The sequence below is a fragment of the Phasianus colchicus genome, chromosome 40, assembly GCF_987193195.1.
Source record: "Phasianus colchicus chromosome 40, bPhaCol1.hap1.1, whole genome shotgun sequence".
NCBI lineage: Eukaryota > Metazoa > Chordata > Aves > Galliformes > Phasianidae > Phasianus > Phasianus colchicus.
In genome coordinates, this window is record NC_143475.1 from 1,108,602 (window position 1) to 1,121,650 (window position 13,049).

General features: G+C 59.9%; 2 protein-coding genes across 6 annotated transcripts in view; one reads left to right on the forward strand and one right to left on the reverse strand.

Moving 5' to 3' along the window:
• BCKDK (branched chain keto acid dehydrogenase kinase) overlaps positions 1–2,609 on the forward strand; it is a 19,312-nt gene extending 16,703 nt beyond the window's left edge. For all 5 annotated transcript variants that reach the window (XM_090130396.1, XM_090130400.1, XM_090130398.1 and 2 more), the window contains 2 exons: positions 2,016–2,177; positions 2,279–2,609. In XM_090130396.1, the coding sequence (XP_089986522.1) occupies positions 2,016–2,177; positions 2,279–2,423 (307 nt within the window). In that variant the 3' untranslated portion in view covers positions 2,424–2,609. The remainder of the gene's footprint in view (positions 1–2,015; positions 2,178–2,278) is intronic.
• Positions 2,198–13,045, reverse strand: LOC149913222 (uncharacterized). The gene is made up of 4 exons (XM_090130324.1): positions 12,977–13,045; positions 9,405–9,666; positions 3,865–4,201; positions 2,198–3,670 (listed from the first exon to the last, which is right to left on the reverse strand). Exons 2-4 carry the CDS (start codon positions 9,658–9,660, stop codon positions 2,758–2,760), a joined length of 1,506 nt encoding a protein of 501 aa, XP_089986450.1. The 5' UTR covers positions 9,661–9,666; positions 12,977–13,045; the 3' UTR covers positions 2,198–2,757.
• Between the last annotated feature and the right edge of the window lie 4 nt (positions 13,046–13,049).

Consider the following 13,049-nt stretch of genomic DNA (forward strand, 5'->3'; position numbering starts at 1 on the left):
CATAGCCCCAGAAGTGTCCCCAGAGCCCCAGAAGTGCCCTCGTGGCCCTAAAGTGCCCCTATAGCCTCGGAGATGTTTCCTATGGTGTCCCCATACAATGTTCTCCACGGTGTCCCCATGGGATGTCCACCATGATGTCCTTGACCCCATAGGAGATTCCCCATGATGACCCTATTGGAGCTCCATGGCATGTCCTCACCCCCAGGCCCACCCCACCCCCCTCATTGTTCCCCCTCCCCACAATTTCCCCCCCTATAGGATCTCAGACTGTCCCCAGCCCTACAACCCCCTTCCCCCACCCCCAGGCCCACCCCACCCCCCTCCAGGTTCCCCCTCCCCACACTTTTCCACCCCTATAGGATCTCAGACTGTCCCCAGCCCTACAACCCCTTCCCCCACCCCCAGGCCCACCCCACCCCCCTCAAGGAGCCCCCTCCCCACACTTTCCCACCCCTATAGGATCTCTGACTGTCCCAACCCTCTCAATCCCTTCTACTCCCCCCTCCAGGTTCCCCCTCCCCACACTTTTCCACCCCTATAGGATCTCAGACTGTCCCCAGCCCTACAACCCCTTCCCCCTCCCCCAGGCCCACCCCACTCCCCTCACGGTTCCCCTTTCCCACCCTTTCCCACCCCTATAGGATTTCAGACTGTCCCCACCTGCAGGACCACCCCCACAATCCCTTCCCCCACCCCTCTCCAGGTTCCCCCTCCCCACCCTTTCCCGCCCCTATAGGATCTCTGACTGTCCTCACCCCCAGGCCCACCCCACTCCCCTCAAGGAGCCCCCTCCCCACACTTTCCCACCCCCATAGGATCTCAGACTGTCCCCAGCCCTACAACCCCCTTCCCCCACCCCCAGGCCCACCCCACCCCCCTCAAGGAGCCCCCTCCCCACACTTTCCCACCCCTATAGGATCTCTGACTGTCCCCAGCCCTACAACCCCTTCCCCCTCCCCCAGGCCCACCCCACTCCCCTCACGGTTCCCCTTTCCCACCCTTTCCCACCCCTCTAGGATTTCAGACTGTCCCCACCTGCAGGACCACCCCCACAATCCCTTCCCCCACCCCCCTCCAGGTTCCCCCTCCCCACCCTTTCCCACCCCTATAGGATCTCAAACTGTCCCCAGCCCTACAACCCCCTTCCTCCACCCCCAGGCCCACCCCACCCCCCTCCATGTTTCCCCTCCCCACACTTTTTCCCCCTATAGGATCTCTGACTGTCCTCACCCCCTGGACCACCTCACTTCCAACGTTCCCCCTCCCCACCCTTTCCCACCCCCTTAGGATCTCAGACTGTCCCCAGCCCTATAACCCCTTCCCCCACCCCCAGGCCCACCCCACCCCCCTCAAGGTTCCCCCTCCCCACACTTTCCCCTCCCTATAGGATCTCTGACTGTCCTCACCCCCTGGACCACCTCACTTCCAACGTTCCCCCTCCCCACCCTTTCCCACCCCTATAGGATCTCAGACTGTCCCCAGCCCTACAACCCCCTTCCTCCACCCCCAGGCCCACCCCACCCCCCTCAAGGAGCCCCCTCCCCACCCTTTCCCGCCCCTATAGGATCTCAGACTGTCCCCAGCCCTACAACCCCTTCCCCCACCCCCAGGCCCACCCCACCCCCCTCAAGGAGCCCCCTCCCCACACTTTCCCACCCCTATAGGATCTCTGACTGTCCCAACCCTCTCAATCCCTTCTACTCCCCCCTCAAGGTTCCCCCTCCCCACCCTTTCCCGCCCCTATAGGATCTCAGACTGTCCCCAGCCCTACAACCCCTTCCCCCTCCCCCAGGCCCACCCCACTCCCCTCAAGGTTCCCCCTCCCCACACTTTCCCCTCCCTATAGGATCTCTGACTGTCCTCACCCCCAGGCCCACCCCACTCCCCTCAAGGTGCCCCCTCCCCACCCCTATAGGATCTCAGACTGTCCCCAGCCCTACAACCCCCTTCCCCCACCCCCAGGCCCACCGCACCCCCCTCAAGGAGCCCCCTCCCCACATTTTTACCCCCTCTAGGATCTCAGACCGTGGCGGTGGGATCCCCCACGACCTTCTGGACAAAGTGACCGAATACCACTTCAGCACAGCCGAGGCCAGCGCCCAAGACCCCCGACTGGGCGGCCCCTTCCGTAACCTCATGGACCTCAGCAACATCGGCCAGGCCGGCCCAATGCACGGGTAAAAAAAAAAAAAAGACACCCACACAACCCCTCGATTTATTCACCAACACCCCCACAAAGGGTTCAACGCCTCCTTGACACCCCGACAAAACCCCACAGTTTCGGATTCGGGCTGCCCACCTCCAGAGCCTACGCCGAATACCTGGGCGGCTCCCTGTGCCTGCAGTCCCTGCAGGGGGTGGGAACCGACGTCTACCTGAGGCTGCGGCACATCGACGGCAAGGCCGAGAGCTTCCGCATCTAACGGGACCCCCGAGGGACCCCCCAAAGGACCCCCCCCACCCCCCCTCAGGTTTTGTCACCTCCTGGCGACGTCGGACGGAGGTGGGGACTCTGCGCTGGTCTCCGTTGGGAGGTCTGGCCGCGTTTGCGCTTCGTTAAGAGGCGTCGCCTTCGTTAAGGGCGCCGCTCATTAAAGCCCTTGTGCTGATGGGGAGAGGGTTTCTTGGGGTGGGGGGGTGTCGGGGGGGGGGGAGGAGGAGGAAGAGGAGGGAGGAAGGCTGAGGGGTGACAGCCGCTCGCAGCCCTGAATCCGTCTTCGTCCTCCGTTCTTATCGTTGTCTTCCTCATCGTGGCCTTCATCCCCACCCCCTATAGGGCTTTGGTGTCATCCTCCTCATCCTCACCATCCTCCTCATCCTCACCATCCTCCTCATCCTCACCATCCTCCTCAAGGCCTTTATCTTCAGCGTCACCTTCCTCATCCTCACCATCCTCACAGCCTTCATCTTCAGCGTCACCTTCCTCATCCTCCCCATCCTCTTCATCCTCCCCATCCTCCTCGAGGCCTTCTGCGTCACCTTCCTCTTCCTCACCATCCTCCTCATCCTCACCATCCTCCTCGAGGCCTTCATCTTCAGCGTCACTTTCCTCATCCTCCCCATCCTCTTCATCCTCCCCATCCTCCTCAAGGCCTTCTGCATCACCTTCCTCATCCTCACCATCCTCTTCATCCTCCCCATCCTCCTCGAGGCCTTCATCTTCAGCGTCACCTTCCTCATCCTCACCATCCTCCTCATCCTCACCATCCTCCTCAAGGCCTTCTGCATCACCTTCCTCATCCTCACCATCCTCTTCATCCTCCCCATCCTCCTCGAGGCCTTCATCTTCAGCGTCACGTTCCTCATCCTGTCCTCCCCATCCTCTTCATCCTCCCCATCCTCCTCGAGGCCTTCTGCGTCACCTTCCTCATCCTCACCATCCTCCTCATCCTCACCATCCTCCTCGAGGCCTTCATCTTCAGCGTCACCTTCCTCATCCTCCCCGCTGTGCTTTCCTTCGGGACCTTTGCCTCTGGTGTCATCTTCACCGTCCTCCTCGTGGCCTCCACCTTCATCCCCATCCTCCCCTTTAGGACCTTCATCCCCTTCTTCTTTAGGGCCTTCATCCTTAGTGCCATCTTCCTCACCATCTTCCTCTTCAGGGTCTCCATCATCATCTTCCTCCTCCTCACCATCATCTTCCTCCTTAGGAGCCCCACCTTGCCCTTGCTGTCACCTACTTGGTGTTGCCTTCCTCCTCACCACCGTCCTTGGATTCTTCCCCTTCCCCCTTGAGGCCTCCATCCTCTTCCTCCTCAGGACCTCCATCTTCATCCCTAGGCCCTCCATCCTCTTCCTCCTCACCATCTTCTTCCTCTCTGGGCTCTTCATCCTCTTCCTCCTTCAACTCCGCCCCATTCCTACTCAGTGTCACCTCCACCCTCTTCCTCAGCACCTCCATCATCACCTTCATCTTCCTCCTCGAGGCCACCGCCTTCCTCCCCACCACACTCCTCCTCTTCCTCGGGTTCTTCATCCTCCTCCTTGGCTTCTTCATCCTCGTTGCGGCCTCCATCTTCCTCCTCACCACCCTCCTCCTCCTCCGGCCTCCCATCTTCCTCCTTCCTCCCTCCATCCTCTTCCTCTTTGCGTTCTTCACCCTCTTCCTTCTCCCCTCCCGCCCCAACGCACGCCGGTGGGTGACAGCAGGGACAGTCGGAGCGGTGCGAGGGTTGGGCGTCGCGGCGGGGGTTGTAGAAATCTACAAAGGGGAAGACAGGAAACACCTGTAGGGACTACAGCTGTAGGGTGAGCAACACCTATAGGGATAACACCTGTAGGGTGAGCAACACCTGTAGGGACAACACGTGTAGGGTGAGCAACACCTGTAGGGACAACAGCTGTAGGGTGAGCAACACCTGTAGGGGGAACAGTTGGAGGGGGGTGATGGTTGGGTGTTGGGTTGTAGAAATCTATAAAGGGGAAGACAGGAAACACCTGTAGGGACTACAGCTGTAGGGTGAGCAACACCTATAGGGACAACACCTGTAGGGTGAACAACACCTGTAGGGTGAGCAACACCTGTAGGGTGAGCAACACCTGTAGGGTGAGCAACACCTATAGGGACAACACGTGTAGGGTGAGCAACACCTGTAGGGGAAACAGTTGGAGGGGGGGGTGATGGTTGGGTGTTGGGTTGTAGAAATCTACAAAGGGGAAGACAGGAAACACCTGTAGGGACTACAGCTGTAGGGTGAGCAACACCTGTAGGGACAACAGCTGTAGGGTGAGCAACACCTGTAGGGGGAACAGTTGGAGGGGGGTGATGGTTGGGTGTTGGGTTGTAGAAATCTATAAAGGGGAAGACAGGAAACACCTGTAGGGACAACACCTGTAGGGTGAGCAACACCTGTAGGGACAACACCTGTAGGGTGAACAACACCTGTAGGGTGAACAACACCTGTAGGGTGAGCAACACATGTAGGGACAACACGTGTAGGGTGAGCAACACCTGTAGGGGAAACAGTTGGAGGGGGGGGTGATGGTTGGGTGTTGGGTTGTAGAAATCTACAAAGGGGAAGACAGGAAACACCTGTAGGGACTACAGCTGTAGGGTGAGCAACACCCGTTGGGGAAACAGTTGGAGGGGGGGGGTGAAGGTTGAGTGTTGGGTTGTAGAAATCTACAAGGGGAAGACAGGAAACACCTGTAGGGACTACAGCTGTAGGATGAGCAACACCTGTAGGGGGAACAGTTGGAGGGGGGTGATGGTTGGGTGTTGGGTTGTAGAAATCTATAAAGGGGAAGACAGGAAACACCTGTAGGGACTACAGCTGTAGGGTGAGCAACACCTGTAGGGACAACAGCTGTAGGGTGAGCAACACCTGTAGGGGGAACAGTTGGAGGGGGGTGATGGTTGGGTGTTGGGTTGTAGAAATCTATAAAGGGGAAGACAGGAAACACCTGTAGGGACAACACCTGTAGGGTGAGCAACACCTGTAGGGACAACACCTGTAGGGTGAACAACAGCTGTAGGGTGAGCAACACCTGTAGGGACAACACGTGTAAGGTGAGCAACACCTATAGGGACAACACGTGTAGGGTGAACAACACCTGTAGGGGAAACAGTTGGAGGGGGGGGTGATGGTTGGGTGTTGGGTTGTAGAAATCTACAAAGGGGAAGACAGGAAACACCTGTAGGGACAATGGCTTGTAGGGACAACAGTTATAGGGTGAGCAACAGCTGTAGGGTGAGCAACACCTGTAGGGGGAACAGTTGGAGGGGGGTGATGGTTGGGTGTTGGGTTGTAGAAATCTATAAAGGGGAAGATAGGAAACACCTGTAGGGACTACAGCTGTAGGGTGAGCAACACCTGTAGGGACAACACCTGTAGGGTGAGCAACACCTGTAGGGTGAGCAACACCTGTAGGGTGAGCAACACCTATAGGGACAACACGTGTAGGGTGAGCAACACCTGTAGGGGAAACAGTTGGAGGGGGGGGTGATGGTTGGGTGTTGGGTTGTAGAAATCTACAAAGGGGAAGACAGGAAACACCTGTAGGGACTACAGCTGTAGGGTGAGCAACACCTGTAGGGACAACAGCTGTAGGGTGAGCAACACCTGTAGGGGGAACAGTTGGAGGGGGGTGATGGTTGGGTGTTGGGTTGTAGAAATCTATAAAGGGGAAGACAGGAAACACCTGTAGGGACAACACCTGTAGGGTGAGCAACACCTGTAGGGACAACACCTGTAGGGTGAGCAACACCTATAGGGACGTGTAGAGTGAGCAACACCTGTAAGGGGAACAGTTGGAGGGGGTGATGGTTGGGTGTTGGGTTGTAGAAATCTACAAAGGGGAAGACAGGAAACACCTGTAGGGACAATGGCTTGTAGGCACAACAGTTATAGGGTGAGCAACAGCTGTAGGGTGAGCAACACCTGTAGGGGGAACAGTTGGAGGGGGGTGATGGTTGGGTGTTGGGTTGTAGAAATCTATAAAGGGGAAGATAGGAAACACCTGTAGGGACAACAGCCCTAGGGACAACACCCATAGGGTGAGCAACACCCGTAGGGGAAACAGTCGGAGGGGGTGATGGTTGGGTGTTGGTTTGTAGAAATCTACAAAGGGGAAGGCAGGAAACACCCGTAGGGACAACAGCTGTAGGACCACCACCTGTAGGACCAGGAGGACCAGGGACAGTCAGAGAGGGGTGTGGTGGTGGGGTACGGGGTGTAGGGTTGTTGAAATCTACATGGAGAAGACACCGAACACCCGTAGGACCACCACCGCCTGTAGGACACCACCCACGTGGTGACCACCACCACCCATAGGGTGACCACCAACCATGGGGTGACCACCACCACCACCTGTGGAGTGACTGTCATCACCTGTAGGACCCCCACCACCCATAGGTGACCCCCAACCATAGGATGACCCCCACCACCACCCACAGGATGACCCCCACCCACAGGATGACACCCCCTCAGCACCACCACCACGCATAGGGTGACCCCCCAACCATAGAGTGACCCCCAACCATAGGGTGACTCCCACCCATGAGGTGACCACCCCCACTACTACCACCCCATAGTGTGACCCCATCCATAGGGTGACCCCCCACCCATAGGGTGCCCCCCACCACAACCACCACCACCCATAGGGTGACCCTCACCCATAGGGTGACCCCCACCACCACCACCCATGGAGGGACCCCCGTCCATAGGATGACCCCCCCCTCAGCACCACCACCATCACCACCCATAGGGTGACCCCCCAACCATAGAGTGACCCCCAACCATAGGGTGACCCCCAACCATAGGGTGAACCCCACCCCCACCCATGGGGTGACCCCCCCCGCTCACCACCGCCACCCATAGGCTGACCCCCCACCCAAAGGTTGACCCCCCCCCCACTCAACCACCACCCATAGTGTGACCCCCATCCATAGGGTGACCCCCCCCGCTCACCCCCACCACCCATAGGCTGACCCCCACTCCCACCCCCACCCATAGGGTGACCCCCCACCAATAGTGTGACCCCTCCACCCATAGAGTGACCCCCTCCACTCCAACTCCCACCCATAGTGTGACCCCCCATCCATAGGGTGACCCCCCCCTGCTCACCACCCCCACCCATAGGGGACCCCCCACCCATAATGTGACCCCTCCACCCATAGAGTGACCCCCTCCACTCCCACCCCCACCCATAGTGTGACCCCCCACCCATAGGAGACCCCCTCCACTCACCCCCACCACCCATAGGCTGACCCCCACTCCCACCCCCACCCATAATGTGACCCCTCCACCCATAGAGTGACCCCCTCCACTCCCACCCCCACCCACAGTGTGACCCCCCACCCATAGGCAGACCCCCTCCACTCACCCCCACCACCCATAGGCTGACCCCCACTCCCACCCCCACCCATAGGGTGACCCCTCCCCACTCACCCCCACCACCAGTAGGCTGACCCCCACTCCCACCCCCACCCATAGGGTGACCCCCCACACATAGTGTGACCCCTCCACCCATAGAGTGACCCCCTCCATTCCCACCCCCACCCATAGTGTGACCCCCCATCCATAGAGTGACCCCCCACCCATAGGAGACCCCCTCCACTCACCCCCACCACCCGTAGGCTGACCCCCACTCCCACCCCCACCCATAGGGTGACCCCCCACCCATTGGGGACCCCCCACCCATAATGTGACCCCTCCACCCATAGAGTGACCCCCTCCACTCCCACCCCCACCCATAGTGTGACCCCCTCCACTCACCCCCACCACCCGTAGGCTGATCCCCACTCCCACCCCCACCCATAGGGGACCCCCCACCCATAATGTGACCCCTCCACCCATAGGAGACCCCCTCCACTCACCCCCACCACCCATAGGTTGACCCCCACTCCCACCCCCACCCATAGGGTGACCCCCCATCCATAGGGTGACCCCCCCTGCTCACCACCCCCACCCATAGGGGACACCCCATCCATAGAGTGACCCCCCACCCATAGGAGACCCCCTCCACTCACCCCCACCACCCATAGGCTGACCCCCACTCCCACCCCCACCCATAGGGTGACCCCCCACCCATTGGGGACCCCCCACCCATAATGTGACCCCCCACCCATAGAGTGACCCCCTCCACTCCCACCCCCACCCATAGTGTGACCCCCGCCACTCACCCCCACCACCCATAGGCTGACTCCCACTCCCACCCCTAGTGTGACCCCCCACCCATAGGGGACCCCCACCCATAATGTGACCCCCCCACCCATAGAGTGACCCCCTCCACTCCCACTCCCACCCATAGGGGACCCCATCCACTCACCACCACCACCCATAGTGTGACCCCCCCCACCCATAGTGGACCCCCTACCCATAGGGGACCCCCCACCCATAATGTGACCCCCCCACCCATAGTGTGACCCCCTCCACTCACCCCCACCACCCGTAGGCTGACCCCCACCCCCACCCATAGGGGACCCCCCACCCATAATGTGACCCCCCCACCCATAGAGTGACCCCCTCCACTCCCACCCCCACCCATAGGGGACCCCATCCACTCACCACCACCACCCATAGTGTGACCCCCCCACCCATAGTGGACCCCCTACCCATAGGGGACCCCTCACCCATAATGTGACCCCCCCACCCATAGAGTGACCCCCTCCACTCCCAACCCCACCCATAGGGGACCCCCTCCACTCACCACCACCACCCATAGTGTGACCCCCCCCACCCATAGGGGACCCCCTACCCATAGGGGACCCCCCACCCATAGAGTGACCCCCTCCACTCCCACCCCCACCCATAATGTGACCCCCCCACCTATAGAGTGACCCCCTCCACTCACCCCCACCACCCATAGGCTGACCCCCACTCCCACCCCCACCCATAGAGTGACCCCCCCCTGCTCACCACCACCCCCACCCATATCGTGACCCCCCCCCCCCAAGCCCTTACCAAACACCCCCGGTTCTTCCAGCCGTTCCAGGACCCTCAGCATCGCCCTGCAGCTCTCCTCCCCCTTCGCCAACATCACGGCCCTCAGCCGTCGCACCCAATCGCGACCCCCCGGGGGTCCCAACGCCGCCTCCTCGCTGGCTCCCAAAGCCCCCAACCCACGAAGCCCCTCCAGCAGCTCCCAGCCGGGCGCCCGCAGCAGCCGCTCCTCCAGCAGGGGGCCCTGAGCCTCCACCAGCGCCCAGGCCGACGTCATGGTAGTCTGGAGGGGGGAAAAGGGGGGGGTCAGCCCTATAGGAGATGCTGCAGAGACCCCATAAAGGCGATTCGGCCCTATATGAGGCTGTAGGGGAGACAGGGTTGGGGCTCAGCCCTATAGGGGACCCCACAGACCCGTTGCCATGGGGCTCAGCCCTATACGAGACACCGGAGAGTCCCCATAGGGGGGGCTGTAGGGAGACACAAGTGGGGCTCAGCCCTATAGGAGATGCTGCAGAGACCCATAGGGGGACTTCGGCCCTATATGAGGCTGTAGGGGAGACAGGGTTGGGGCTCAGCCCTATAGGAGATGCTGCAGAGACCCCATAGGGGGGCTTCGGCCCTATATGAGGCTGTGGGGAGCCAGGGTTGGGGCTCAGCCCTATAGGGAACCCCACAGACCCGTTGCCATGGGGCTCAGCCCTATAGGGGACACTGGAGAGTCCCCATAGGGGGGGCTGTAGGGAGACACAAGTGGGGCTCAGCCCTATAGGAGACGCTGCAGAGACCCCAAAGGGGGGCTTCGGCCCTATATGAGGCTGTAGGGGAGACAGGGTTGGGGCTCAGCCCTATAGGAGACGCTGCAGAGACCCCATAAGGGAGCTTCGGCCCTATATCAGGCTGTAGGGAGACACAGCTGGGGCTCAGCCCTATAGGGGACCCCACAGACCCGTTGCCATGGGGCTCAGCCCTATAGGGGACACTGGAGAGTCCCCATAGGGGGGGCTGTAGGGAGACACAAGTGGGGCTCAGCCCTATAGGAGACGCTGCAGAGACCCTATAGGGGGGCTTCGGCCCTATATGAGGCTGTAGGGAGACACAGGTGGGGCTCAGCCCTATAGGAGACACTGGAGAGTCCCCATAGGGGGGGCTGTAGGGAGACACAAGTGGGGCTCAGCCCTATAGGAGACGCTGCAGAGACCCCAAAGGGGGGCTTCGGCCCTATATGAGGCTGTAGGGAGACACAGGTGGGGCTCAGCCCTATAGGAGACGCTGCAGAGACCCCAAAGGGGGGCTTTGGCCCTATATGAGGCTGTAGGGAGACACAGGTGGGGCACAGCCCTATAGGAGATGCTGCAGAGACCCCAAAGGGGGGCTTTGGCCCTATATGAGGCTGTAGGGAGACACAGCTGGGGCTCAGCCCTATAGGGGACCCCACAGACCCGTTGCCATGGGGCTCAGCCCTATACGAGACACTGGAGAGTCCCCATAGGGGGGCTGTAGGGAGACACAAGTGGGGCTCAGCCCTATAGGAGACGCTGCAGAGACCCCAAAGGGGGGCTTTGGCCCTATATGAGGCTGTAGGGAGACACAGGTGGGGCTCAGCCCTATAGGAGATGCTGGAGAGACCCCATAGGGGGGCTTTGGCCCTATATGAGGCTGTAGGGAGACACAGGTGGGGCTCAGCCCTATAGGAGATGCTGCAGAGACCCCATAGGGGGGCTTTGGCCCTATATGAGGCTGTAGGGAGACACAGTTGGGGCTCAGCCCTATAGGGGACCCCACAGACCCGTTGCCATGGGGCTCAGCCCTATACGAGACACTGGAGAGTCCCCATAGGAGAGGCTGTAGGGAGACACAGCTGGGGCTCAGCCCTATAGGGGACCCCACAGACCTGTTGCCATGGGGCTCAGCCCTATACGAGACACTGGAGAGTCCCCATAGGGGGGGCTGCAAGTGGGATTCAGCCCTATAGGGGACCCCACAGACCTGTTGCCATGGGGCTCAGCCCTATACAAGACACTGGAGAATCCCCATATGGGGGGCTGTAGGGAGACACAAGTGGGGCTCAGCCCTATAGGAGACGCTGCAGAGACCCCAGAGGGGGGCTTCGGCCCTATATGAAGCTGTAGGGAGACACAGCTGGGGCTCAGCCCTATAGGGGACCCCACAGACCCGTTGCCATGGGGTTCAGCCCTATAGGAGACACTGCAGAGACCCCTTGCTGTGGGTCTCAGCCCTACAGAAGACCCTAAAGACCCTTTGCCATGGGGCTCAGCCCTTTAGGGGACCCCTTACTCACTACTGATCCCCATAGCACTCCGTCCACACTATAGGGAACCCTATAGATCCCAATAGCTTCCCTGTACCCCCCCCCCCCACTCTGCTATAGGCCCCATAACACCCCTATAACCCCTGCAGCTCCCCTATAGATCTGATAACCTCCTATAGCCCCCAACCCCCCCCAACCACCCTATGAGATCCCATAATTCCCCCTATAGACCCTATAACTCCCCAATCTGCCCCCCAGAAACCCCCCTATAGCCCCCATCTCCCCCTATAGCCCCCATAACTTACCCCTCACCACCTCCCTTCTCACTGCCAGCCCCTATAGGGCCCCTATAGCTCCCCCTCCCCCCCCCCCCCAGCTATTCTTAGCCCTGACCTTTGCTATGGGCCAAGCCCGGCCCCACAACTCCCAGCAGGGGACCCTAAAAGGGGTCTGGGACCTATAGGATTCCCTTTTTGGGGATCCCCTATAGGGGATATATGGATTTTGATAAAGTAGGTCCCACTCGTGGGATTTGAGGGTCTCTATAGGGGTCCTGTTAGGGATTGAGGGCCTCTATGGGGTCCCCATAGGGGAATTAAGGTCATTAGGGGTTCCTATAGGGTCCCTATAGTGGAATGGAGGCCGCAGGAGGTTTCTATAGGGTCCCTATAGGGGAATGAAGGTCATTGAGGGCCCTTATGGGGTTCCTATAGGAGAATGGGGGTCAGTGAGGACCCCTATGGGGTTTGTATAGGGTCCTTATAGGGGAATGAAGGCCACTGGGGCCCTTATGGGGTTCCTATAGGAGAACAGGGGTCAGTGAGGGCGCCTATGGGGATTCTATAGGGTTCCTATAGAGGAATGAAAGCCACTGGGTGTCCTTAAGGGGTTCCTATAGAAGAACAGGGTTCGATGTGGGTGCCTATGGGGTTTCTACAGGGTCCCTATAGGGGAATGAAAGTCATTGAGGGCCCTTATGGGGTTCCTATAGGAGAAAGGTGGTCAATGAAGCTCCCTATGGGGATTCTATAGGGTCCCTGTAGGGGAATGAAAGTCACTGGTGGCCCTTATGGGGATCCTATAGGAGAACAGGGATCAATGAAGGCCCCTATGGGGATTCTATAGGGCCCCTATAGGGGAATGAAGGCCATTGAGGGTCCTTATGGGGCTCCTATAGGAGAACAGAGCTCAATGAGGGCCCATATGGGGATTCTATAGGGTCCTTACAAGCGCACACAGCCCGCTAGGGTTCCAACAGGGTCCCTGTTAGCGGCCGAGGGCCCTTATGGCGTTTTTAGGGGTTTCTATAGGGTTCCCTCACCCGTCCATAGGCGCCACCGCCGCCGTCTCTATGGCACGCTCCCAGCGAGTGACCCGCCCCGCAACGTTCCTTC